At 36.5% G+C, this 27,296-nt stretch overlaps 2 protein-coding genes across 2 annotated transcripts; one reads left to right on the top strand and one right to left on the bottom strand.

Moving 5' to 3' along the window:
- Nucleotides 1-6,335: 6,335 nt before the first annotated feature.
- Nucleotides 6,336-23,877, bottom strand: LOC149484159 (uncharacterized). The gene is made up of 10 exons (XM_089701699.1): nt 23,672-23,877; nt 23,464-23,589; nt 23,280-23,377; nt 22,879-23,025; nt 22,456-22,569; nt 14,494-14,646; nt 13,371-13,588; nt 11,735-11,889; nt 7,144-7,395; nt 6,336-6,579 (listed from the first exon to the last, which is right to left on the bottom strand). The coding sequence occupies exons 1-10, from the start codon at nt 23,733-23,735 to the stop codon at nt 6,371-6,373; spliced, it is 1,536 nt and encodes a 511-aa protein (XP_089557825.1). The 5' UTR covers nt 23,736-23,877; the 3' UTR covers nt 6,336-6,370.
- Nucleotides 17,853-21,844, top strand: LOC149484160 (uncharacterized). The gene is made up of 3 exons (XM_089701899.1): nt 17,853-17,916; nt 17,998-19,454; nt 21,607-21,844. Exons 1-3 carry the CDS (start codon nt 17,853-17,855, stop codon nt 21,619-21,621), a joined length of 1,536 nt encoding a protein of 511 aa, XP_089558025.1. The 3' UTR covers nt 21,622-21,844.
- Nucleotides 23,878-27,296: the final 3,419 nt, after the last annotated feature.

The raw sequence follows: 27,296 nt of genomic DNA, 5'->3' as shown, positions 1-27,296 counted from the left end.
TGTAATTATTGTTATATATATGTTTTCAATAATTTTTAAACCTGTATTTTGAAAGCTAATATTCAAGTTTATTATAAAAAAAAAGTGTTAAAAATCTCATGGTATACAAATTAATGTTTTTTATCATGAATATTTAAGCTTAATTTCACTCTCGGTAGGTATTTGCTTAAGGACGTTCCCAATATTCAAACAAACGTTTACGTTTATAGGAACGGCCATTACTGGCTGACAGCTGTCAAAAAGTTATTGGGACGCTCAAATAGACAAATTCAAAGAGAAAAATATACCTCTAGCACAGAATAAATAATAGTAGTAATGGTGCATGTGGTGTTTACCTACCTTATATTGTACACTTAGTTTTAAGATTAATTTCATATATTATATACTTGTTTATTTTGTGTAACAATTACTGGTAAACCTAATAAATAAATAAATAAATAAATAAATAAGTAGCTAAACGCTACAGAACGGACACTCTCCGCCTCCCGCCAAAATTAAACTTACCTCACCCCGCGCGATCGTGATTAAAATGGGCCACATTTTTCTGCAAGGACGATACGCAACGAAGATTGACAACATTAATCAAATTGTCTTAAATTAATTTCATTATTTTGGATTTGTGATTATCGTTTTTCGTAGAAAATGGTTAGATATTGTGCTGTTTACGGATGTATTTCATCAGAAAAACGCAAATTTTTTTTTACGCTAGTCACAAATGTGCCAAGCATAAAGCGTTAACACACACATTTGCAGTCTCTACAGTGTGACTGTCAAAACGATAATTTTGTATGGAGTGTCCGGGGTGTGCCTCTAGTAAGCAGTTAGTCCTCCAGACGATAGATAGCGATCAGAGATAGGTTAGCTTATCGCTAGTAAGCTTATTGGAACGCCAAAACAAAAGATAGATAGCATTTTCTATCTTTAGTAGGGTCAAACCAAAGATAGATACGATATTGGGAACGGCCATTAGAAACTGATCCACGAACCTCAACCTAGATTCCAAGCATTATTTGTTTTTGGTACTGTAATGTAAATCAGGTACCTAAGTAGCCACTTTTTATTTTAATAAGTAAACGTGACTCAAAAGAAACGTGTCATTTCACGTGTTGTTAATTTATTAAACTAATTTTAAATTCTAATTAGGTAAACCGTACGTCACGATTGAGAAGTATGATATTTATCATTTTAAAATCTAATTATATTCGAGCAAATTTTTTGGAAACTATTTTGCTATGTTAAATGATGAAAAAATCTTGATTAAAGCAAACAATGCTCGATCTGTTACCGTTAATTTAGAAGGTTAATTAACCAGTAGTAAATTTAATTAATGAATAACTATGTTATACTTAGACGGGACATTTCCGATTCTTGTTTTGTGCAGATTTTTTATATACCTACTGTGTCAGCTTATCACTCAGGATATGGCTATCTAAAACTTATATAGCCTTCTAAAAGTTAAAGCTGAAATCAGTATTGTAGATTTGCTAAGTTCAAAAATGGCCAGCGTGGTGGATTATGGCCTGTACCCTCATAGTAGGCCCGTGTCCCAGCAGTGGGAACGTATATGGACTGATGATGATGATCATGAAGTAAACATTGAGTAATGATTGTTTATTTGAAGAATTTCATTTAATTATCCAGTATCTAAAATCCTACCCCTGAGCAAATTAATTAGGTACGTTAATTTCTATAAAATAAAAAGGATCTCAGGTTGCCGCCCGAAAATTGACGCCCTAGGCTACAACCTACTCAGTCTGCTGGTAAATCCGCCCCTGGATAAAATCTATTAAAAAATGTAGCCTACATGACTCTGTTATAATAATTGTATACAAATATAATGTATCTAGTATTTTACACCAAAAAAAATTTTCAAAACCGGTTTAGTACTTAGTTTTAAGTTTATTCAAAACACATAAAAACATGTCAAAAATGAAATCTTTCCTTTTTATAATTAACTAGGTTTCCGCCCGCGGCTTCGCCCGCGCAGTCAAAGAAAAACCCGCATAGTTCCCGTTCCCGTGGGATTTCCGGGATTGCGTCATTTTCCCGGGATAAAAAGTATCCTTTCTCGGGTATCAAAATATCTCCATACCAAATTTCATGAAAATTGGTTCAGTAGTTTAGGCGTGATTGAGTAACAGACAGACAGACAGAGTTACTTTCGCATTTATAATATTAGTATGGATTAGTGCAGATGACATCATAGGTACGACGATTCTTGAACGTATCACTATCAGCATGTGGTATCAGTTTACAATATCACCAAAACATGCAGTGATCAATTAATCATATTTCCTGTGATATATTATTATTTACATTTTTTATAATATTAATCAATAAATCTAATTAGTATTAGGTATCAAAAATTGTCTTGTATGAATATGAGTTACCTTTACCTAACAAGTAACTAAAAACGCTTTACTTATTTATATTTTTAAAACGCAAATTTGCATTATAATATTATCTTCCGTATTTTGTAACTAATCTATACAATAATAACCGCCTCAGAAGTCAGAAAAATATTATAAAACGGTAATCTTCAAATTGTATTATGATTACAAGATTAATGAAGGTCTCGAAACAGCCTACAGCACCATTATTTCTGTTCATTAATACGAAAAAGTCAATTCCGCTGCTTCTTTAACAATGTTAATGTCAGGAAATGCGGAAAACAAGAATTCAAAAAATAATTAATGGCGATTTTTTTCAATCAAATACACTGTATTTCTCTGACAATTGCACATATGAATTTTAATGCTTAAAGGTTATGACCATCTTTGGCACCGCCGAAACTTTTGTTATTGACACTAATTATGCGAAAAAATTTAGGGTCATTTTCAAAATATTTGTACGTCACGAAATTGTCAGTAAACTGTTTCGTTAGGAAATGTCAGGATGTTGTAAAAGTAAGGCTGTATTCAGAATAAGGTAATATTACATATAAAAAAGTAAGAAGTCACTAGTTAAAAAAAATATATAGGTATTTTTAGTTACAAAATAGTCAACAAACAATCAATTTTTATAATTCTCTGTTTGCTTTTCCTTTTCTTTTCTTCTATCATTAGCTTCTTTCCATTTTTGTCTTCGAGCTTCTTTTTCACTGTCATTAAGATCTGATATTTTTCTTTGTCTTTGTTTCACTTTCTCGAGGTGTTTTTTCCTTTTCTTTTCATATTTTTCAGGGTTTTGCTTTTTTAGTTTTTCAATGTATTTTTTTGCCGTTCGGCACCGGTTAGCGGCATTCTGAAACTAAAAAAAGCTGTTGGATATATGTATTTTGAATAAAAATAAAAACAAAAGTAAGCATCACTCGTGTGGGTGGAGAAGCGATCAACACTAAATGCAATAAGGCAAGCGTTATCCCATCAGAAACCACTTGTAAAATTGGAGGCCAAGACTCACTGATCCGCTTTCACTATAAAAAAAGTTATCAGATCCCAGGAAAAGTCAAGTCCCTAAGCCCGACTTTACTAACCCTACATCATGGTTTAAAAAAGTATGGCCTGTAGTTACAAAAAAATAATCTTGAGAGATTCATTGTTTTTCTCCTTTATTTTTATTCGTTACATTAATTTAACACACATTTTAATATCTTATTTTCATACTTTACACATGAGACCACAGCTTTACCGTCTACAATTTACTGACGTCAGTAAATGTCAAGAAATTGTTCGTCAGTAACATGTAAAAAATAACCTAAGAAATACTTTTACACAAAACATAATCACATTTACCATTAGATTGAAAGTGTAATCTATTACTCTAGTCATAATTTAAGTATATTACAATTGCGGTAGGTGAATTCTTCAAAATGTACTTACTTTTGTTGAGAATACGTCGTTAGGAAATTGTAACTAAATTTTTTGCACAGCACACTACTGGACTTCTTCCATGTCTGGACGACGAACAAAATGGCGGCGCGTTAATGTGACCTTACTTTTCGTGACATGACCAGTGTTGCCAATGATTAGAGTTAGATTCCTCTTCTTTGTGATACAAGAAGTTGGTTAATTATGTCAATAAATCAGTGTCACGAAATTGTAACGATTGATAGGGACATTTTTATAATATGTAATTCTTCGTTTATTTAAGGAATTTAAATAGTTTAATCTATCAGATATAACACTTTAAACATTGCTTTTTAATTATGATACAAAAAAAATAGGAACTTTCATACAAAAATTCTGATAAAAATATTGGTTTTCATTGTCGTCCACATAGGGGACAATAAAAAAATGTATGGAGCTTTTTTTGTTACTTTATTTTCACATTAAATTTATGTAAGAATTTGAATCGCAATTCATTGCTTTTTATCAGAAATGATATGCAGTATGCTTAAGTTTAGTCTGTAAAACGTTAACAATGATTTATTTCAGTCGTAACCATATTTTTTTCGAAGATTTTTTAGGGGGACAAACATTTTGTAGTAATGTACAATTATTTTGAAAACGACTCTTTACACTGATTTTCCTCTTCGGATGTGATTTAAAATGCGTGTCGCGTAAAGCTCATTTTTTAACAAAGGCCAGGGTTTTGGAAAGTATTCGTTATAGACCTATGACCTAACACTATTTGGCAGTGAGTGCTGACTCGTAACTCTTTGTACTTCACCTTTATTGTAAGCGACATTGATTTGGCACGTACAAAATAATAATTAAAATTGTACAAATTTTTACACGAACAATGAATTTTTCAGCAGAACCCAAATGCTTTAGTTTTATCATATTAAATTCATTGACACATATAAATCAAGTAATAGAATAAGTACACATAAAGCGCCTTTATTACAATATGAAATTCTATTTTACAAATACTAAAAAGTTAATAGGTAGGTACCTACAGAAGGACAAAAGCTTGAAGAAAAGTTTTAAATACAATACATAATTACTATATGACATAGCTACATCCTATTATGCATGAGTCGTGGCCCAGTTTGCACTAATGCATGTTAAAATGTTACGATTTAACGTCAATAATTATATTAGCACATATTAATTATCGATTTAATTATAGCAATTATAATTAGTGAGAATCAATATTGGTAATCTTCCCATGCCTTCGATATGGGCATAATAAAATGAACGGTTATACTTATGCAAATTTTAATGGTATGTACATAGTAGTAATTCGATTATTAGTTAATTATTAATTGATTTAGTTTTTACATCTGACACTGAAAGCATCCGGAGAAAATAATAAATTAAGCAAAAAAAAAATAGTAGAGCCTTGGCTTCAATTTACAATACCTAAACAATTTAAACAACAACTTGTTAAAATACGTAACTGCGTACCAATTACATTAGAATACTTATTACAAATTATGTTTTGAATATTAAATAATACATGATATTGTGTAGAAGTGTTTACAAATATTGAATAAAAAAGTAATTTGTAGTCGTAACAGCTGTACAGGAACAATCTTATAACATTTTTTATGAGAATATGTCATCGTAGTAATCACAGGTAGTAATGTGACTAAGTAGGTATTATGTTTTGATTATGTTTACTAGCATGGTAATAAATGACTTTAAAAATAAGTAGATACTTACTGTGTTCTAGTATACTAAACAAATTTATAAATACAAATTGAATGCATCAAATTGAATTTAAAACAGATTGTCAAATATGTGCAACTGTTGCGAGAATATTATCTTCAAATGTTTCATATAAAGGAGATTTAAAAGAAGCATACCTACCTACAGAGACAGAAGTAGTATAATAAAATAATCAGGTACGGTACTTTATGATTACGTATGAAATCTGCAAAGCAGAATTTAGATCCAATCACGATGTAATCGTTCTATAAGTTGCTTCTACGAATTCTATAGGCGTTATTATTTCATTAGTAAAGAGAAAATAATTCGTCGAACATCGTTTGATACATTCCTATCTTGATCACGGAAATTCATAAGCATAAGCATAAGTTCAGACCTCAGACACGGCAAATAACAGGTTTTAATTAACTACTGTTTTTCAGTAAATAGGTGTATGTATATAATGCACGGAAATAATAATTATAGATATAAAATAGCCAATAGGTACCTATACAATTTCGAGATACATTTTCTATGTTTTAGCGATAATTATATAACTTAAAATTAGGGCATTTTGTATACACGTTGTTACAACAAGAAGATTGAAAAACGACGTATAGGTAAATAAAACACAAAATGGCTGAAAGTACTTTATTATTACATAATATTAATAATTAATTAATACATCTATAGTCACCCCACCCAATTTACAAACTGATGTTTTTTTTTTTTTGCAAACTGCGGCAGCGCTCCAGAAAAATGGTATGTTAAAGTTCCTAGGCAGTGTAATAAAAGACACAATGACTAAAACCGCTTTATTATTATATACAATATAACTATAACAATCCTTCCATTTCTTTCATAAACTGCATATACGCGTCGTCTTTGCTGGGCGCTTGTTTCGGCACTTCGGGTCTATGGAGAGTTGTCTTAAGTTCCGGTTTGTTCTTCTTGTCTTCACGTTTAACTCGAAGAGCTGAAGGAACGAATCTCGTGACGTCAGCTGATAAGTTTCTTATCTGTGGCTTCGCGCTTATGGTCGCACCTGAAAAACAAACATAAATATCGACTCTGGTATTTTCTTAGCATGAAGAAAACTAATCACATCAATCTAACAATATTAGTCAGTTGTTTCGATTACTAATGGTATTAAGTATTAACATTCATTTGCTTTTCTAGAATAAAAATAATTTTAACTACATGCGAATAGCACTCAAAACATGATATAATACGGAGATACATTCAATCTTTATAACAAATAAACTATCAAAACATTGAAATGTCTTATTTAATAATTACATTAAATTATCCTTTACAAGTAGTAAGAAGAATTAGCTACACAAAAACATCTTAATATGTATATAATACACTAGCTGTGCCGCGCGGTTTCACCCGCATTACTCCGCTCCTGTTGGTCTTAGCATCATAATATATAGCCTATATTACTCGTGGATAATGTAGCTTTCGAATGGTGATAGAATTTTTAATATCGGTCCAGTAGTTTATGAGCCTATTCATTACAATCAAACAAACAAAGTTTTCCTCTTTATAATATTAGTGTAGATAACACTATATTTTTTCTTTCAAATTAAACAGTAACACGACTTACTTTGCGGCGCGTCCTTCTTCTGTATAAGCTGTGGAGCGGCGGTCAGCACCGACACGTGCGGTGGGGGCGGGGGCACCAGGGGCCTCAGCAGCCTCGGCGGGGCCCCGGGCGGGGGGCCCGGCGGCCGCAGGGGCCCTCTACCCGGCAGCCCGGGCGGGGGCCCCGGCGGCATCGTGCCCAGCGGCAGTGTCGGCACCCCCGGCGGGGCTCCCGGCGGGGCCCCCGGCGGACGCATCATCGGCGGCCGCAGACCTGCACCAAAGTCTCCATTAGCTACATGTAACATGTATACGCGTCCAATACGTATGCGATTATGCGAAGCGAGCAAAGCAAATTTTGAAGCCGGCGTGGAAGCTTCAAAATTTTTTCTCATGACAATTTTCCAAACTTGAACTGCAAAAGTTCCAAAAATTACCAGATTTTTTTTTTGTTGTTTTTGTTGTTGTAATTTTTCATAATTACCGTATCCAAAAAATAATCTAAAAAGCCGTGCACAGAATGCAAACTCTTTAAAACAGGGTGGTCTGGAACAAAAACCACCAGGTTGGCCACATGTTGAAGAAAAAAATATGGACATCATGCATTGAATGTGTGCGACTGAAATACTGAAGATCCTTCTGCTGCGCGTGCGTGAATACTTTCTGATGGTAATGGTTGTTAATGTGGAAAAATAAACTTGTTAAACTTACTGTTATTATTAGTTTATATATTAAAAGTTAGTTTCAAATCAACGGTATAATAGCGAAAAAAAATATAATGGCAATACAGCATATAAAAAAATATATTCTATGCAACATGTATCTCAGCCGACACATTTTACACGTTTCAACCAAACTTTATTAGATGTAATATGCACAAATGTTCCAGTGAGTAATTTGGCGGTAGACCACATAGAGGAACTCAGCAGCCATGCTTTTGTTTCCTGCACACTTAATATATATAAGAAAAAAGCTAAACCAAAATTTATCACTTTCAGGCCTATAGCGAACATTAACATAGATAATTTTAATCAGTCTCTGTATAATATCGATTGGTCATCTCTGTTCTCTCTTCATAACGTGGATGAAATGGTTAACATGCTGACTTCATATATCATATCTCTTTATGATATATTCGCTCCTAAGAAAAGGATTTTCGTCAAGACGAAACGGCCTCCCTGGATTACACAGAACATCAAAATAATGTTCCAATTACGCGATGAGGCTAGAAGTAGAGCGCGTCTTACTAAGGAGGATGCACACAAACATTATTACAAGGATTTAAAAAAATTCACCAGCTTAGCTTTAAATCGTGAAAAACAGGCTTACTTTAATTCATACATTAATTCTAATTCAAACAAACCTAAGATCATGTGGAAACATATAAAAGACAATGTTACCATCAATCCTAAAAAGGATTCATTGTTACCTTCTCATCTCAGTAATCCCAATGTGTTAAATAGCCACTTTCTAAATGTCCCTGGTAAAGACCAATTACATCTTTCCATATTAACATATTATGAATTTAATCGACACAGTGATGCTATTTTTAATTTTACGAACGTAAATGAGTCATTGGTGTTTAGCACTTTAAAGGAACTGAAGTCACAAGCCATTGGAATTGATGACATATCTTTGGACATGTTTAAATCCACATTACCATCTACCTTGCCAATACTGACGTATATTATTAATGAATCTCTGAACACTGGCATTTTCCCTGGTTTATGGAAAAGCGCTCTCGTTCATCCTGCACCGAAAATTAATAATCCACAAGACCTGAAGGACCTTCGGCCAATAAGTATACTGCCTTGCCTTTCCAAGGTCATTGAAAAAATAGTGTATAAGCAGTTAATGAAGTTCTTAGAGACCAATAATATACTTCCAGATCGTCAGTCTGGTTTTAGAAAAAACAAAAGTACTGCAACAGCCATAACGGACGTAGTAGACGATATATTATCGGCTCAAGATGAGGGCAAAGGTACGTTCCTGGTATTACTGGACTACACGCGAGCATTTGAAACCATAAACGTGCCTTTGCTACTATCTAAACTCACATATTACGGTCTAAGCTCATTGACCGTAAAGTGGTTCAATAGCTACCTATCGTCACGAACTCAGACTGTTTCAGTTGCAGAGGAGGATGGTAGAATTATGCTCTCTGAATGTAAAGTGGTAACACGAGGAGTTCCTCAAGGATCTATTTTGGGGCCTCTGTTATATATACTGTACAGTGCAGACATAGTGACGCGAATAAAATCGTGTCGGTACCACATCTATGCGGACGATGTGCAGTTATATATTTCATTCTGCCCACATGAGACGCAAATAGCAGAAGAAAAGCTAAATTCAGACTTGGATTCAATTCGAATGTGGTCGGAAAATAACTCTCTTGTTCTCAACCCCAATAAGACCAAATATATGATACTCGGGACCCCTTCTACTGTCAAAATAATAAAAAATAAGCTGCCATCCGTACTTTTACACATAGACGGGGTACCTATACAGCGTGTTGAGGAGGTTAGAAATCTTGGCATCGTTTTTGATGAGAATCTGAGATTTGAGAAGTACATTAGCACTACAGCAGCTAATTGTTTCTATAGACTTAAGGTTTTATATCGCATTAGACAATATATTGAACCCAGCCTCAGACTCAAATTATGTGATAGTCTAGTTCTATCAAAGTTCAATTATATGGATGTGATTTATGGACACCGGTTATTAGGTCGTACAAAACGGGTAATCCAGCGAGTGCAGAATGCATGTGCACGGTTCTGCTGGAATGTCCCTCCGAGGGAACACATCACGCCATATCTTAATAATGCGCGATGTCTAAACATGGAGCACCGCAGGCAACTGCACTTTGCGTCCCTTCTCTTTGGCGTTGTCAAGACAGAATCGCCTCGCTATCTGTTTGAAAAACTTAATTGGAGGAGTGAACAAAACACTCAATACAACACCAGGGACGCACACAAACTCCTCGTACCCAAACACCATTCCGCTTGTTTTAAGGGTAGTTTTAAATATAACGCCACTAAATGCTGGAACAATTTGCCACCACCGCTACGGAACTTACGAACACTATATACTTTTAAATCTAAATTTAAAAGTATATTATTAGCTCAACAAATCCAGGTTTAGTGGTAAATTAAACATACCTGAAAATTGTCCTAAAAATACTTATTATTTATGTATTTATTAATTATTATTTATATGTATTTAATATTTACCTTGGCCGTTAGTCGCGTTATATCGTCGTATGATCTATAAGTTTATTATAACTCCTTTATTTATTTATTTTTATATATTTATGTATATAATATGTAGTCATAAGTAACTCCTTTCGTCCCAACTCGAAGCCTTTATTATAAAGGGGGCACTGAAAAACAGCGCTGCCAATGTTCCTGGACGTTGCAGCATATGCTGAGCTGCCTCCTTTTTGTCAGGGTCGTAGGACACACCTTAATAAATGTAGTTATCATTCTATTCTTTTTTTTATACGTGTTTTTCATGTTAGTAATTTAAGTATTTGCTTCTTTTATTGTAACTATTTCTTATTGCGATGTTTTCTTATTTTACTTGTACGGTTTTATGTTTTATGTCTATGTATGTGTGTGTTGTGCTGTCTCTGATAAATAAATGTTTCTTTCTTTCTTTCTTTCTTTCTTTCTATGTTATGTCATGCAGAATGTTATTTATTTACATGCTAATTCTTACTGTCGAGATAAAACGTGCTGCCTAAAATGGAGATGCACGGTGGAGTGTTCTGTGGTAATACTAATGAATATAATCCAATCCAACCATCCTATAATTAACATACCTTACATGGAAGACTACGCAGTCAACCTATCGACAATTACTGCATGCATGCATGGCAGCTTTCACTTCACATCTCAGTTTATTAATCCATCAAAACCTACCTACCATACCTGAAAATTGACTCGAGCATCAAAATCGCAATTTATACCTCCTTTTATAAAGCATCATCTATCACGCGTGGTGCGCGTTTTCGTCTGTATCACTGTCAGAGTCAATATCGCTCAACTTTTGTTTATCATGTTATACATTACATACCCGGGGGTAACATAGCGTCGGGCGGTGCCCTTATCTCATTACTATCATAGATGCATGTTATAAGTTCTCACCATTCTCACCGAAGCGTCACCCATCTAAAACTTGCTTCAGAAATGTTCATCGTGTTATACAGGATGTCTCACTGTTAGTATACTAAGCTCAAAGGAGGTTATAGTTTTGCATACGCTGAGTTCGTAAAAAATACTTATAAAATTCCAGACGCATTTTTTTTTCAAATAGATGAATTTTTAAAACTCTATGTGTACACCCATAACAAGCAACCCGCCCAACTTTGCCACCAGCACGTGAGCTATCGTTTAAGATTATGTTTTCATAGACAAAATGCTCACATTAGCAAAGCGGTATATGCCGGCTGCGCGAAGCTAGAGAAGAAAACATGGATTTTCAGGAAAAATTAAGCAAAAAATTTTTGACGTAATTTTGTTGTTTAAGTATTTTCTACGTGATCAGTGTATGTAAAACTACAAGTCCCTTCGCGCTTAGTATACCAATAGTGGGACACCCTGTATATAACATACCCGGGGGTAACATAGGCGGCGGTACGTTCCGCTCGGCGCCGGGCGGCTCGAGCACCTCGTGCGCGTGGTGCGCGTGCGCGTGCGCGTCCGTGTCGCTGTCCGAGTCACTGTCGCGCCCGTGGCTCAGGTGCGGTGGCCGTTTTAGTGCCGATAACCTGGAAATATCAATTAATTATAATATATGTAATATCCTTACCAATCAGGGTTGCCTGGAAGAGATTGCTTTTATGTAATAAGGCCGCCTTTTAGTACGTATGTGCCGTGTGTTTTCATTGTATCTTAATTGTAATTATATTGTATTGTATATAGCTTATTTATGTTTGGTATATTATGTACAATAAAGAATAAATAAATAAATAAATATGTATGTATAGATTGTCTAATCTAAAAATGAACGCCCCTCCACTGTGTTTACGCTCACATTCAAAGTACGTGTATAGACGCAATACACACAAATTGGTCTGCCTCATTGGTCGTTCAGTCCTCCAGTCCTGTCCATGCCCGAACGACAGGACCAGTTGGCCAACTAGTGCATAAATGACGCGATGCACGACAGAACGGACGTGTCATTCCGTACATAGCGCACTCTCCCCGCCATACAATGCTAGGCACCTGAACTGATCGCCCGATTAGTTGACAAATCAGTGCGCGAAAGTCAAAGTTTGCAGTAGAATCGCCGCGCGCACACATATAAAAGTGGTTCAATAATTATTTGTCCTCACACATTGAAACAATTAAGTTTAGTGGAAGGGCGTTCATTTTTAGATTAGACAATCTATACATATTTGGTTTGTATTGGTAATACTATATTCAAATTATAGAAAAAATCCTGATTCAGAATAGATCAATCCTAGATATTCCCTCATCTGGTGGTAAATCAGCATTGATTGATGTAGGTCTCAGACCAAATTCTGTCTGTGGCCTGTGTATCAAGCTTTTAATTAATTTCTGTCAAATCAAATCAATTTAATTTCTGGTTGACTGTAATTCATATATATCGATGCAAACCCATAAAACGTCTGCAAGCTTAATACTGTGAATTCATTACTGATTCGATTTAATTAGAGGCAATAAATGTATATACAATACAGCAGTAAACAAAATCTTATTATTAAATGTTTCACATAGTGTGTTCTTTCATGACGCAACTGAGCGATTTTATGACATAACATTTGTGTATAGCAATAGTTAGATAGGTACGTATAGAAGCCGCAGAATCCATTAAAAAAATTAATTGTCTGTAAAGTCGGTTTAGTGACGATAGTTGAACGTGACAACGTCCGATTGTGCTTCTTTGTCGCTCGTTCCGCGCTCTCGCTTGCACTTCAAGCCTTACATGGAACGCCTCAGAGCGAGGTAACGCCGCATGAGTCATGTTTTTTCGTGCGTGCAGCCGGCTTTATCGAATTACTAGCTGTGCCCTGCGGTTTTACCCGCAGTGTTCCACTCCTGTTAGTCTTAGCGTGTTGATATAATATAGCCTATAGCCTTCCTCGATAAATGGGCTATCCAACACCGAAAAAATTTTTCAAATCAGACCAGTAGTTCTTGAGATTAGCGCGTTCAAACAAACAAACTTTAGCTTTATAATATTAGTATAGATAAGACGTTGTCACGTCAAAAACAAAACACAAACCGCGCATTCAAATCCGCCGCTCTATCCCGCTCCCGTTTCCTGTGCACCTCCTCCATTTCCTTCATGAAGTCGTCTATATTCTGTCCCGAGAGAGCCAACATCCTCTGCTGCAGGGAGGTCGGTTTGGGAGCCGGAGTCGCAGGTGTGGGGCTGGACGCTGCTTCAGTATCGTCTATCGCTTCTCCGTCTAGATCTTCTGCTCTTTGTGCGGTTGGTATCTGGAAGTTTTCGTTATTAGTATAATATTATTAACTAGGTTTCCGCCCGCGGCTTCGCCCGCGTTTTCAAAGAAACACCCGTTCCCGTGGGATTTCCGGGATAAAACCTATCCTATGTGTTAATCCAAGATACCCTCTATATGTGTGCTAAATTTCATTGTAATCGGTTCAGTAGTATTTGCGTGAAAGAGTAACAAACATCCATACATACAAACTTTCGCCTTTATAATAGTATTAGGATATTAGGATTAGGATTAATTGGTAAAATTTGAATTTAATCCTAATCACAAACTGAATTAATCATTTTTCTGTTCTGGCTCATTTCTGGACGAATTTGACATTTTTATACTTAATCAAAGATACACCATGATATAATATATAGATAGATATAGATAACGACAAACAACAAATTAAACTAATAAAATTATGTATGTTATTACTTATTAGTAACTGGATAAGTGGATTCATTTTTATATGTTCTGGTTAATGTCTGGATTGATATGCAAAGTTCAAATTAAATTCAGGATTCCTGAGAACCTAGGCAGCTCTCAATCTCAAAATCTCAATCTCAATTATTGCTAACTTTTATTAATAAAAACAGTTACTCTTCTTATAAATCAAATGACACAAGATTATAAATATATAATACTAGCTTTCCACCCGCGGCTTCGCCCGCGCAGTCAAAGAAAAACCCGCATAGTTCCCGTTCCCGTGGGATTTCCGGGATAAAACCTATCTTATGTCCCAGGGTAAAAAGGAGCCTATGTCCTTTCTCGGGTATCAAAATATCTCCATACCAAATTTCACGAACATTGGTTCAGTAGTTTAGACGTGATTGAGTAACAGACAGACAGACAGAGTTACTTTCGCATTTATAATATTAGTATGGATTTAAAAATACCCACATTCATTCCTGGAGGTCCTTCATCGGTGATATCTGAAAACCGCAGGGTCTTTTTCTCCACAATCTTCATATTAATGACTTCAGCTATAAGTGCACTGTAATCTGGAGGATGTCCAGGTGGCACTCCCGGGGGTTCTAAACCAGTAGGCCTTTCCTATGAAAATAACTCAATGATAAAATTGTTAGACGTAACTTTTGATTTAATATTTTTGTGGATGAATAGTTGTCAATATAGCTGTCACTGTCACCTGTCAGAACATGTTTAGCTGTCGAATACTATAAATTGCCGCTTTCCTTTGACTCGTGGCGCAATCGTACGGATCGTGCCTAGGGGCTCGGACGTTGTTTATACGACGTTCGACCCAACTACCTTCACTTTGCTAATAGTCGTTGACTAGCTGCGATTTGTTAATCAATTAGGTAGCTGTGTAGAATCGCAGTACATTCTAATTACATTTCAAACTAATATTTAACCCAGTCTCTCGTGTAATTTCTATTATCAGAATTGGGATAGAATTCAAGCCCACTATTTTTAAATGTGTTTAAGTTTAAGTACGTAGTTTTGTAACTGGCATTTGTGTTTTTTTTTTTTTTTTTTTCGTGCGTTGTGTAAAGTAAAAGTTTGTTACGTGGATTATTGTAACGGGAATGTAGTCCATCGAAGAAATTGTGTGTGCTATCTGGGCTGCGGTCCAGTGTTTGTAATAAAAACCTCTCAGTTCACAGGTAAATTAGATTCAGGGATGCGAGGGCCCTACGAAGTAGTGACCATCCTTTCTAGTGGTCGATACGAGTTGAAACTCGTTGTGGTGACTACGGAAAGAAGACTCAAGCCGCGGCACAGCATAATATGGTGCCCTGGCGTGGCGAGTGGTGTCGCGAAGCATCTGCCGAGTTTTTTTGACGATGAGTGTTATTGGCTCGTAGTGATTCAAATCGCTAGTCGAACCCTGGCGTTGAGGTATTGTCTAGTCGCTGACGTATCGTAGTGATGTATTTCACTAGTCGTACGAGCGTAGATATACCGTCAAGTCGCCGTCTGTATGTCCGTAGTGAGTTGTCTCGCTAGTCGGATTTGAGCGTTGAGGTATTGTCTAGTCGCTGACGTATCGTAGTGATGTATTTCACTAGTCGTACGAGCGTAGATATACCGTCAAGTCGCCGTCTGTATGTCCGTAGTGAGTTGTCTCGCTAGTCGGATTTGAGCGTTGAGGTATTGTCTAGTCGCTGACGTATCGTAGTGATGTATTTCACTAGTCGTACGAGCGTAGATATACCGTCAAGTCGCCGTCTGTATGTCCGTAGTGAGTTGACTCGCTAGTCGGAGTTGAGCGTTGAGGTATTGTCTAGTCGCTGTTTTACTAACGAGTGCGTAGAAAAGTATGGTCAGTGTGGCCGAGGCAGTGTGTTTTTGAAATCCCGAGATGAACTACCGTTGTATTGTAATACGAGAAAAGGCGTACGAGGACGTACGTTTGTCAGTATGGCCGTGTTAGACGTAACTTTTGATTTAATATTTTTGTGGATGAATAGTTGTCAATATAGCTGTCACTGTCACCTGTCAGAACATGTTTAGCTGTCGAATACTATAAATTGCCGCTTTCCTTTGACTCGTGGCGCAATCGTACGGATCGTGCCTAGGGGCTCGGACGTTGTTTATACGACGTTCGACCCAACTACCTTCACTTTGCTAATAGTCGTTGACTAGCTGCGATTTGTTAATCAATTAGGTAGCTGTGTAGAATCGCAGTACATTCTAATTACATTTCAAACTAATATTTAACCCAGTCTCTCGTGTAATTTCTATTATCAGAATTGGGATAGAATTCAAGCCCACTATTTTTAAATGTGTTTAAGTTTAAGTACGTAGTTTTGTAACTGGCATTTGTGTTTTTTTTTTTTTTTTTTTCGTGCGTTGTGTAAAGTAAAAGTTTGTTACGTGGATTATTGTAACGGGAATGTAGTCCATCGAAGAAATTGTGTGTGCTATCTGGGCTGCGGTCCAGTGTTTGTAATAAAAACCTCTCAGTTCACAGGTAAATTAGATTCAGGGATGCGAGGGCCCTACGAAGTAGTGACCATCCTTTCTAGTGGTCGATACGAGTTGAAACTCGTTGTGGTGACTACGGAAAGAAGACTCAAGCCGCGGCACAGCATAATATGGTGCCCTGGCGTGGCGAGTGGTGTCGCGAAGCATCTGCCGAGTTTTTTTGACGATGAGTGTTATTGGCTCGTAGTGATTCAAATCGCTAGTCGAACCCTGGCGTTGAGGTATTGTCTAGTCGCTGACGTATCGTAGTGATGTATTTCACTAGTCGTACGAGCGTAGATATACCGTCAAGTCGCCGTCTGTATGTCCGTAGTGAGTTGTCTCGCTAGTCGGATTTGAGCGTTGAGGTATTGTCTAGTCGCTGACGTATCGTAGTGATGTATTTCACTAGTCGTACGAGCGTAGATATACCGTCAAGTCGCCGTCTGTATGTCCGTAGTGAGTTGTCTCGCTAGTCGGATTTGAGCGTTGAGGTATTGTCTAGTCGCTGACGTATCGTAGTGATGTATTTCACTAGTCGTACGAGCGTAGATATACCGTCAAGTCGCCGTCTGTATGTCCGTAGTGAGTTGACTCGCTAGTCGGAGTTGAGCGTTGAGGTATTGTCTAGTCGCTGTTTTACTAACGAGTGCGTAGAAAAGTATGGTCAGTGTGGCCGAGGCAGTGTGTTTTTGAAATCCCGAGATGAACTACCGTTGTATTGTAATACGAGAAAAGGCGTACGAGGACGTACGTTTGTCAGTATGGCCGTGTTAGACGTAACTTTTGATTTAATATTTTTGTGGATGAATAGTTGTCAATATAGCTGTCACTGTCACCTGTCAGAACATGTTTAGCTGTCGAATACTATAAATTGCCGCTTTCCTTTGACTCGTGGCGCAATCGTACGGATCGTGCCTAGGGGCTCGGACGTTGTTTATACGACGTTCGACCCAACTACCTTCACTTTGCTAATAGTCGTTGACTAGCTGCGATTTGTTAATCAATTAGGTAGCTGTGTAGAATCGCAGTACATTCTAATTACATTTCAAACTAATTGTAACGGACAGTAATATGTATTATGTGTTCTGTGGTAACGGACGTGACGTCGCCTGTCACCCCCGTCAAGCCAAGCCGCCATGTTGACATCCCCTCCTGCCAGCCGCCATGCCACCGCCATGCCTACCAGCCAGCCACGCGGAGGGGATAAGCCTATATATTAGCTGGCCATTGTTAAACGTGAATCATTCTTGTTAGAACTTTCAAAATAAAGAAGTGTGTCGTTACGCTGCAATTTTATTTTCTCCATTGCTTCACAAATCAGAAGCGGGATGAAACGACGTCGACCACAAGTTTATCGACCTCCTGACGAATCAATGTCGGAGGAAGATGAGGGTACTTCTTCACCGCCTGCACGGAAGCTGCTCAAGAATAAGTAGTAAAAAGAAGTAGTAAAGGCTTTACGCAACCTGGAAGATGACCCCCAAACTCCAAATAAGTCAAAAGTCCATCGTGCTGCATCTTTAATCCCGGAATTTGACCCTGATAGTGAGGAATGCACGGTACAAGCATGGATTCGTAAAATTGACCAAATTGGGGAAATAAATGGATGGGACGATACAACTAAATCATTTTACCTACAAGATAAGCTGCGAGGTCAAGCAAAGAAGTGGTATAATCGGCTAGAGAACTACGATTACACGTGGGAACAATGGAAGGATATGCTATTGCGAGCATTTCCTCGATATCGCGATTATGGAAATATGCTTGAAGAATTACTACAAAGGAAGAAGCAACCTACAGAGACGATGACAAAATACTATCAAGATAAAATCGCCATGTGCTTCCGGTGCAAGTTATCCGATAGCGCCAGCGTTTCTTGTATCATTCGTGGTCTGCCACTATCGCTACAACCTAACGCTCGAGCCTTCCAATGCCACACGCCAGGAGAGCTTTACGAAGGATTTTTATGTGCACTTGACGACTACCGTACTTTACCTATCGACACAAGGTTTCATAAAAATTTGGTGAGTAGGCCATCTCACCTGGATAAAAAGTCAAAGCCACCCAATGTCGAAACAGACCCGTGTCCGAGATGCAATAAAACTGGTCATTTACTGCGTGATTGCTCCCTACCTGACACACGTACATGTTATAAATGTGGAAATAAGGGACACATTGCTTCACGTTGTTCTACAATTGCCACGGAAAATAGAAGATCTATCTCAACCGACAACATAAAAGAAGTAAATGTACTACGCCCTTATAATGAAATATACAAAAAGGTCGTTAAAGTCGATGGCATCCACGTGAAAGCATACATTGATACCGGCAGTCAAGTTAACGTTTTAAACGAACAAGTATCGAACGCATTGTCATTGGATGTCAAACCGACGAGTGTCATTTTAAAAGGATTCTCCGGTGGACTCTCAACGAGTCGTGGAGAAGTCGAATTTCAATTAGAAATTGACGGTATAACCATGAAATGCCACGCCTACTTGTCTAGCATCAAAATGGCCGATGTTAATCTTATAATCGGCCAGCCTGTCATCAACAGCGAAGGTATGACATTGACAGTTAACAAAGGCCTTGTCGAATTTAATCGTACTCAAGATCCCATGTGCGATATTGAGGCTATCGAAGACCATGATCGCTTTAAAGTCGTCACAGTCGACGAAGAGAGACTTCCACCTGGCTCTTCCATCATTCAAGTGCGGGTTCTCGGAAATAAGGTCGGCAACGATGTGGTTACACCGCCTCGGCATCATGAGCTGCAGGGAGTGGCCTACTCTCTTCCATCCACCCTGCTCACTGGTGAAGACGGGTACATCAAAGTCATCAACATGGGCTGCGAGGTTATCGTGTGGCCGCCGGGAGAGGTCCTAACCAGGGCTGAAAGCTGCCAGGAGTCTCCACTACAGCCAAATAGCCAGGTACTTACCCTTGCTTGCCATAGATTTGCCAATTATAATGCTAATAATAAAGCTTACTAGTGATCAGCCTATTTACCGCCAGCCTTATCGATTATCGCATAGCGAACTAGCAGTAGTTCAGTCTAAAGTGATTTATTAGATGCCGAGATTATCAAAGAGTCTGAATCTAGTTATGCATCTCCGGTCATTTTAGTCAAAAAGAAAAACGGGGACAGTAGGATGTGTGTTGATAACCGTGCCTTAAATGCTATTACCGTAAAAGATAGATTTCCATTGCCAAACATAGACGATCAGGTTTCGAAATTAGCGGGCCACAAATATTTTACGAGTTTAGATATGGTTCAAGGCCATCATCAATAATTACGTGTTAGTAATGAAGATACACACAACTGCATTCATAACACCTCAGGCCAGGGTCATTTCGAGTACACTCGTATTCCATTCGGTTTAGCGAAACGCGCCATCCGTTTTTATGCGGTTGATAAATAAAATAGTTGAATCTGTAGGTAGAACTGAAAATAATAATGTTATAGTCGAGCCAATTTAATAGGCAACATTTGACGTCTATCAATTTTATCTTCAAAGAGAGGTAACCTGCTTTAAAACATCGATTAAAGTGAATTAATCGATACGGATTTGAAACATTTGTCAATCGAATTTATTAATTTATGATGATTTTTATTCACAAGTAATCAATGCATTCGATTCTAGATGTCAGATTTCGATTTTTAGAGTAACGTCTCTGGTATTTAAAAAGAAAGAAGGTTTATTGACACAAAATTATAGCGACGTCAGTTCTTCAATTCAGAAATTGTTTATTATGTTTAGAATGGTTTATCAGTAAAATGGCTCTACTATAAAAACAAACATGGTAAACGTGAAATTTTGGCATTTCTGGACGATTTACTCTTACCCTCGAATGACGTTATGTCAGGCTTAGACATTTTGCAAGCGGTACTTGTCAAACTTGTAGTAGAAAATTTAAAATTAAACATGAGTAAGTTTTCGTTCTTGCAAAATGAAATAACGTATTTAGGTCATAAAATATCGGCTAAGGGTATTCAACCGGGCGATTCAAAGTTATTAGCGGTGTCTCGTTTTCCAACACCGACCAATGTTCATAGTGTGCGTCAATAATTATCGGGTTGTGTAGTTATTTTCGTAAGTTTATTTACAATTTTGCTATCATTGCCCGCCCTTTTACCGATTTAACTAAAAAGAAAGCTTCGTGGATATGGAGTAGTGATCAAAACAATAGTTTCGAACAATTAAAAAAAAGTGTTTGTGTTCCGAGCCTGTGTTAGCTTTGTACGATCCTGTGCTTTCTACGGAAATACATACTGACGCGTGTAAATTAGGAATAGCCGGTATACTTCTACAAAAACAGATTGATGGTACGTTGCGACCCGTTTTATATTTTAGTAGGGTGACAAGTAAAGAGGAAAGCATGTATCATAGTTATGAACTTGAAACTCTTGCCGTTGTAGAATCCTTGCGTCGTTTTCGCGTATATGTGTAGTAGAAAAAAAGGTTAAGATTGTTACTGATTGTACAGCAGTCCGCGCTACGCTTACTAAACGTGACATTATACCACGTATCGCAAGGTGGTGGCTTTCTATACAAGATTACGATATAAGCGTAGAGTATAGGCCGGGGGAACGAATGAAACATGTAGATGCGTTAAGTAGACATCCAGTAGACACTATGAACGTGAATCGTCTCGAAGTAGCGGATTGGTTTTATATGGTGCAATGTCAGGATACTAAAAGCGAGCGCTAGAATGAAACGTAACTTCGATAGGAAACGAAAATCCGCTCACATATATAAGAAGGGTGATTTATTGCTAACGCGTCAAGCACCTACTTGTTCAGCATCCAAAGTTAACACTAAACTTGACGACTTGCATTCCGGTCCTTATGTCGTAACGAAAGTATTGGGCAATGATAGGTACCAAATTAGAAGTATATAGGGTTTACGTGGGTATAAGAGTTTTAGTAGGTTAGTAGCTGCAGATTCGTTGAGACCCTATAAAAGTATTGTTACAGTTTCTGATAGTGCTAGCAGTTCGGATGAGCAAATGGAAACCGAAGATCTTATTGATTTATTAGAGAGCTAATTATTTTTGTTGTTCCTGTGGGAACAACTGTTTCAGGATGGCCGAGTGTAACGGACAGTAATATGTATTATGTGTTCTGTGGTAACGGACGTGACGTCGCCTGTCACCCCCGTCAAGCCAAGCCGCCATGTTGACATCCCCTCCTGCCAGCCGCCATGCCACCGCCATGCCTACCAGCCAGCCACGCGGAGGGGATAAGCCTATATATTAGCTGGCCATTGTTAAACGTGAATCATTCTTGTTAGAACTTTCAAAATAAAGAAGTGTGTCGTTACGCTGCAATTTTATTTTCTCCATTGCTTCACATAATATTTAACCCAGTCTCTCGTGTAATTTCTATTAAAATTTATAAATTAAAATTAGTATGATGTATATAAAAATACATAAAATATTTTACATTTAAGCTTGTATGTTTTTTTATATTTCACACCATAACCACTTGGATACTTGGCAGTAATGTAGCAAATGTACTAGAGTAAGGGCCGATTTTTCAACGCTTGGATAAAACTTATCCGTCCAATAAAGTATTACACGATAATATTAAAATGTCACGTAAACTGTCAAATATGGGCAATTAGAATATGTTTTTAAAATGGTAGTTTTATACATTATTCGACGAATAAGTTTTAACCAAGGATTGTAAAATCAGCCCTTAAACAAAGATATACTTATTTTGGCCCTGGTTGAAACATAGTAAAGCTATTATTTTAATTTGAGGAATGAAATTTATAACAGTGGTAATTATTAAAAATATGTATTGACGATTCAAAAGTGCTTCTAAAAGAAGTCTAATTGAATAAATAAATGTTTGAGTTTGAGTTTAACAAAAACATGTCTTTCATTATCACAATAACAATCTATACTGATATGCTAGAAATAACTTACTTTATAAGCAGAATCCTTCTTTAATATTGGTTTGACAGGTGCGTTTGGATGCAATGAATCTGCTGGCAGGGGAATTTGCAGAGGAAGATTTCCAAACAATATATTATCAGGAATCTGAAAAATTATTTATATTACACATCACCAAATAAAGCAAAATTATATTTTTATTTTTGACTCATACTTTAACTCTAATTTTAAACATTTTTAGATGGTTAGACACCAAATCTAAATACATTTATTGAAGTGAAATTTCTTTAGGCCCGTTGAGAGTAAAATTTCAAGGTTGCGTCATGCAACACTTCATGGAAGAAGTCGTTGATTTTTGTATCTTTGATTCCTACCGAAGAAGTATCACTTCTGACACATGTGCTCGACACACACACTTTTTTTATTAGTTATAGGGTATATTTGTAATGTTGTTACCTGTAAAGTTGGTAGAGGAATATCGTCCACTTGCACAGATTGTGCATGCTTCACAGATTCATAATATGATATTAAATGTGCTCTTCTTTTTTCATAATCCGTTTCTTGCCTTTTTAATTCAATCCATTTTTCTGGGTCGTCTTTATCCTAGAAAATGAAAGGTCACTTCAAAGCACATTTTGACTTATAAAGTATAATGTATTAATCCATCAGTCCTCGGAATCACAGACACAATAGAAAATCTATTGTGTCGCGCCCCGATCGGGGCTTACGGTGGTCAATGGGTTAATGGTAATGTTGTTGTATCTATAAGCCTGTATAACACTTTTATTTAAAGAAAGGTTATTGTTATGATTATATGGAAGAGAAATATAGTGAACATACCAGGAACAAATACTTACATACATCTTGAGCACTCTATCAAATGTTTCTTTTAACTTTTTTCGCTTTTCCTTTAACACCTTCTCGTTTAGTGGTGATGGTTGTAACACATTATATTCTGTAAAAATGCATTTAATATAGGTACCTAAGGTTATATTTAAAACTAAACTACATTTTTAATATATTATTCAATAATCAATATACCCATTTCATCTATCTTTTGCAATTCTTCCAAAATTTGTGTGGGGTCTTTCATCTTCAAAACTGCAGCTCTTACCATTTGACGTTGCCTCTTATTTTTCTTTAGTTCTTTCTTTCTGGCTTCCTTACCTATAAATTAAAGTGATTTAAGCATTTAATAAAGTTATATTAATTGAATAGCTTGAAGTAATGAAACAAATTATAGACTTACGTGCTTGATCCGTAGGATTCATGTATTTACCACTCTTGGTGGTATTTATTGAACGTCGCCCCATCTTCAGTACTTATTTAACATAAACTTTCCTGAAAATGTCTAGAAGGTGTTAATAATAACAGATTTAGATTTTCTTCCGCTATCTATCAACAAGACAAAACTGAAAAGTGCAAACGCCAAACACCATTGAACATATTTTTATTGATGACAGCTTGCTTTAATGTTGCCAGTGTCATGAAAGCAAGTTAATATCGTTTTCAAAATGTATATAAGTATATCTTTACAAAATATTTCAAAGATTTTTTTTCGAGTTCAAAACACAAATATTTTTTACATTTTTCAAGCAAACTTACCAAAAAATGCGACACAATTGAAGAAGTTTTCATTCAAAAAATTAAGTTAATTTCTAGAATGGATCATGAAATTAATTTAATGATCATTGTCAAATTAGATGTAGGTACATATTAAAAAAAAATGTTGTATGGTTTTATGAAACCACGGTAAAAGTGAAACTGTTCGAACGGTTCCGAACACTGCTTTGTGTAGCGCATGTCGCGTGACGGTCGGCTGCCGAGTAGGTATACGGTCTACTCGGCAGCCGCGATACACGCGACATGCGCTACACAGACCAAAAAGTTTGAGACGATGTAATAAAAGTTTCACTTTAAAAATAGAGAATACATATTATGTTACGAAATAAATATGGGTTATAAAAAAATCTGGCAATACTGGGCAATACATTTATTATTCCTCTGAGATTTATCCACTAACAGTTCTTGATACTCTGTGCTTGTCAACTTATTTTTCTTTTTTCAAATACATATTAATAGACATGATTCAGGGATTTTGGTTTAGATTTTTATCTAAATTTTATTATTATATTTTAAAAGTAGAGAACTAACACGACTGTCTTTTATTTATGTAGTTATAAAAATACAAGGTGGCACGTAACACTTGAAAAGTCGAATATATTTGTCTAAATCACAATTTTTCTAAGTACAAAATATAATTGTAGAAAACGAATTTTATGTTATATTGGTAATTTGGTAGACCAATAAAATTTAATAACTAATTACGAAGGAGACATTTATTTACATCCTATTTTTTTTTCCTTCACGAGCAATTTATCAATATTTTATAGCAATATTATAATAAAATTTACTTAACTAGTTAATTCAAGGTGACTGACATGAACGATCCATCATCGGCGAGCGGGTGGCGTGAGGTCGTGTACAGCTTGCGCCGCGGCCGCCCCGGGGTGGGCATTTGGTGGAGGGCCTGGAAACGTGCAACTGCTGGGCGGGACATGCGGAAGATTGCGAATGTGTACCCGCATCCCGTCTAAAGCAGCGCGTTGGTACACGGTGGGGTTTTGGTCGGTAGGAATCCGACATAACCCACGGCTCCTTCCCCGGGAGCCGTGGGTATCTTAGGCAAGATTTCCCCACTTGAAAAAAAAAAAAGGTGACTGACATAATGATCTATCAACGCACAGCCCATATCATTGGAATCGAGCTGAAATTTGGCATCCAGGTAGATGGATGTAGGCATGCATCCACTAAAAAGGATTTTGATCAATTCTACCCCCAAATGGATAAAATAGGGGATGAAAGTTTGTACCATGAAAATTTATCTTTTCCGCACAGGAGAAGCTGAGGGCAACAGCTATTTGGGTGATAAATGATAATATTGTAAATAATAAAGAAATAAATTCCAAAACAAGACATACCTAACATAATTACCAGAGGCTTATTTACTTATTATTATGTACATTTTCAATGATTTATGTTTTATTTTTAAAAACAAGTTTTTAATTGTCTTTTAGAACTTTTATGCAACTTATTGCATACTATATCTACTATACTATACTTATATAGTAATCTATACTTATATTATAAAGCTGGAGAGTCCGATTTGAAAAATTCTTTCGGTGTTAGATAGCCCATTTATCGAGGAAGGCCAAAGGCTATATATCATCACGCTAAGACCAACAGGAGCGGAACACTGCGGGTAAAATCGCAGAGCACAGCTATTTATGCAATAAGTATGGTAATTAAGACTTAAATAAAATGAGATAAAATATTGTGAATACCTTCCTATTTTTAATCGACTTCAAAAAAAGGAGGAGGTCAATTCGGCCGGTATATATATATTTTTTTTATGTATGTACATACATTGTACACCGATAACGCTGGGTTTCGAATTGGTCCCATAAAAATTTCATTCGGGTAGGCTCAGTAGTTTTTATTTTATGAGAATTTTTTTCTGATCTCAATGACTTAATTGAAAATCTAGCAAGTAACTGATTCCCGGTTACCGATTGAGCTGAAATTTTGTATACGTATATAAATTGGATAGCAATGAAAAATTATCATGACATGCAGTGATACAGCTGATTTGATGATGGAATCGGAAGGTGACCATAGGAACTCAGTAATTAATTGACTCAACTTTATCGAGTTTGGGCTCGTTTGATTCGTGTTGAAAAGTATACTAAAAAGTATTAAATAAAAAATAACTAGTTACGTTAAAAACAACCGACTTCAAAAACGGAAAAGTAAAAATTAAAAAAGATTTGATATTATTAATTACTACAATTTATTTAGATGTGCTATTAATTATTAAATATATTTGAAGTCTTTTTTTTTTTTTTTATGGTATAGGATAGCAAACGAGCAGACGCGTCGCATGGTGTTAAGTGATACACGCCGCCCATAAGCATCCACTCCACTGGGAAGTGGATGTGTTGCTGTCCTCAAAGGGATTTGGAAGGAGTTAGGTAGAAGGGGCGAGGATGGGAGGGAATGAGGATAGGGAAGGAGAGGATGGGTAGGGGATGGGAAGGGATGTGGGCCTCCGGACCCCTCACTCACCGTACGGAACGCGACAGTAAACTGTCACTATGGCGCCGATATTCTGTGAGGGTGTGGTACCTTCCCCGGTGCGAGCGTGGCCCAATTCGTGCCGAAGCATGCTCGACTTCCACTCTCAAAGTCGGTGACAAGCACTTTAATAATTAATAATATCAAATCTTTTTTATTTTTTACTTTTCCTTTTTTGAAGTCGGTTGTTTTTAACGTAGTTATTTTTATTAACAGTTCTATTCTACCATCGTTACCTATACCTACCATCGTACCTATACCCTACTCCGACGACTGTCCTGCTCAAAGAAATGTAGAGCGCCACTATTTTGAGATATTTCCTAAATATATAGTGGGTAAAATATTATATAAAATTCTACTATTTCAATGAACTAGTTACTTGCATATTATAAAAAATAACACTACGCCCAAAGTTTTTAAAGTATCATAATAATTTATAATATAGAGCACATACTTAGTTACCTATTATATTTGTCTATGCTATTACCAGAGGTCAACACAGTTTGTGTTATTGCTCAATAGTTTCGATGATATTCCATTATAATAACATATTATTGGATAATTCGTAAAATATGATAATTTATTGTCAATAAATAAATCCGTTAACACCAGCTATTAATTTCATTACATTTTTATGGTAATTGTAAACATAATCATCATATCTTCGTCTTATTATAGTACCTACCTATTTGATTTCCTTTGAAGCCTATTGAAGCATGTAGGATTTACAATTATAGGTT

This window comes from Colias philodice, chromosome 12 (genome assembly GCF_061535455.1).
Source record: "Colias philodice isolate Cphi_HAF_F1 chromosome 12, ilColPhil1 Martin Lab GWU primary, whole genome shotgun sequence".
NCBI lineage: Eukaryota > Metazoa > Arthropoda > Insecta > Lepidoptera > Pieridae > Colias > Colias philodice.
This window is presented reverse-complemented; position numbering and strand designations above follow the sequence as displayed.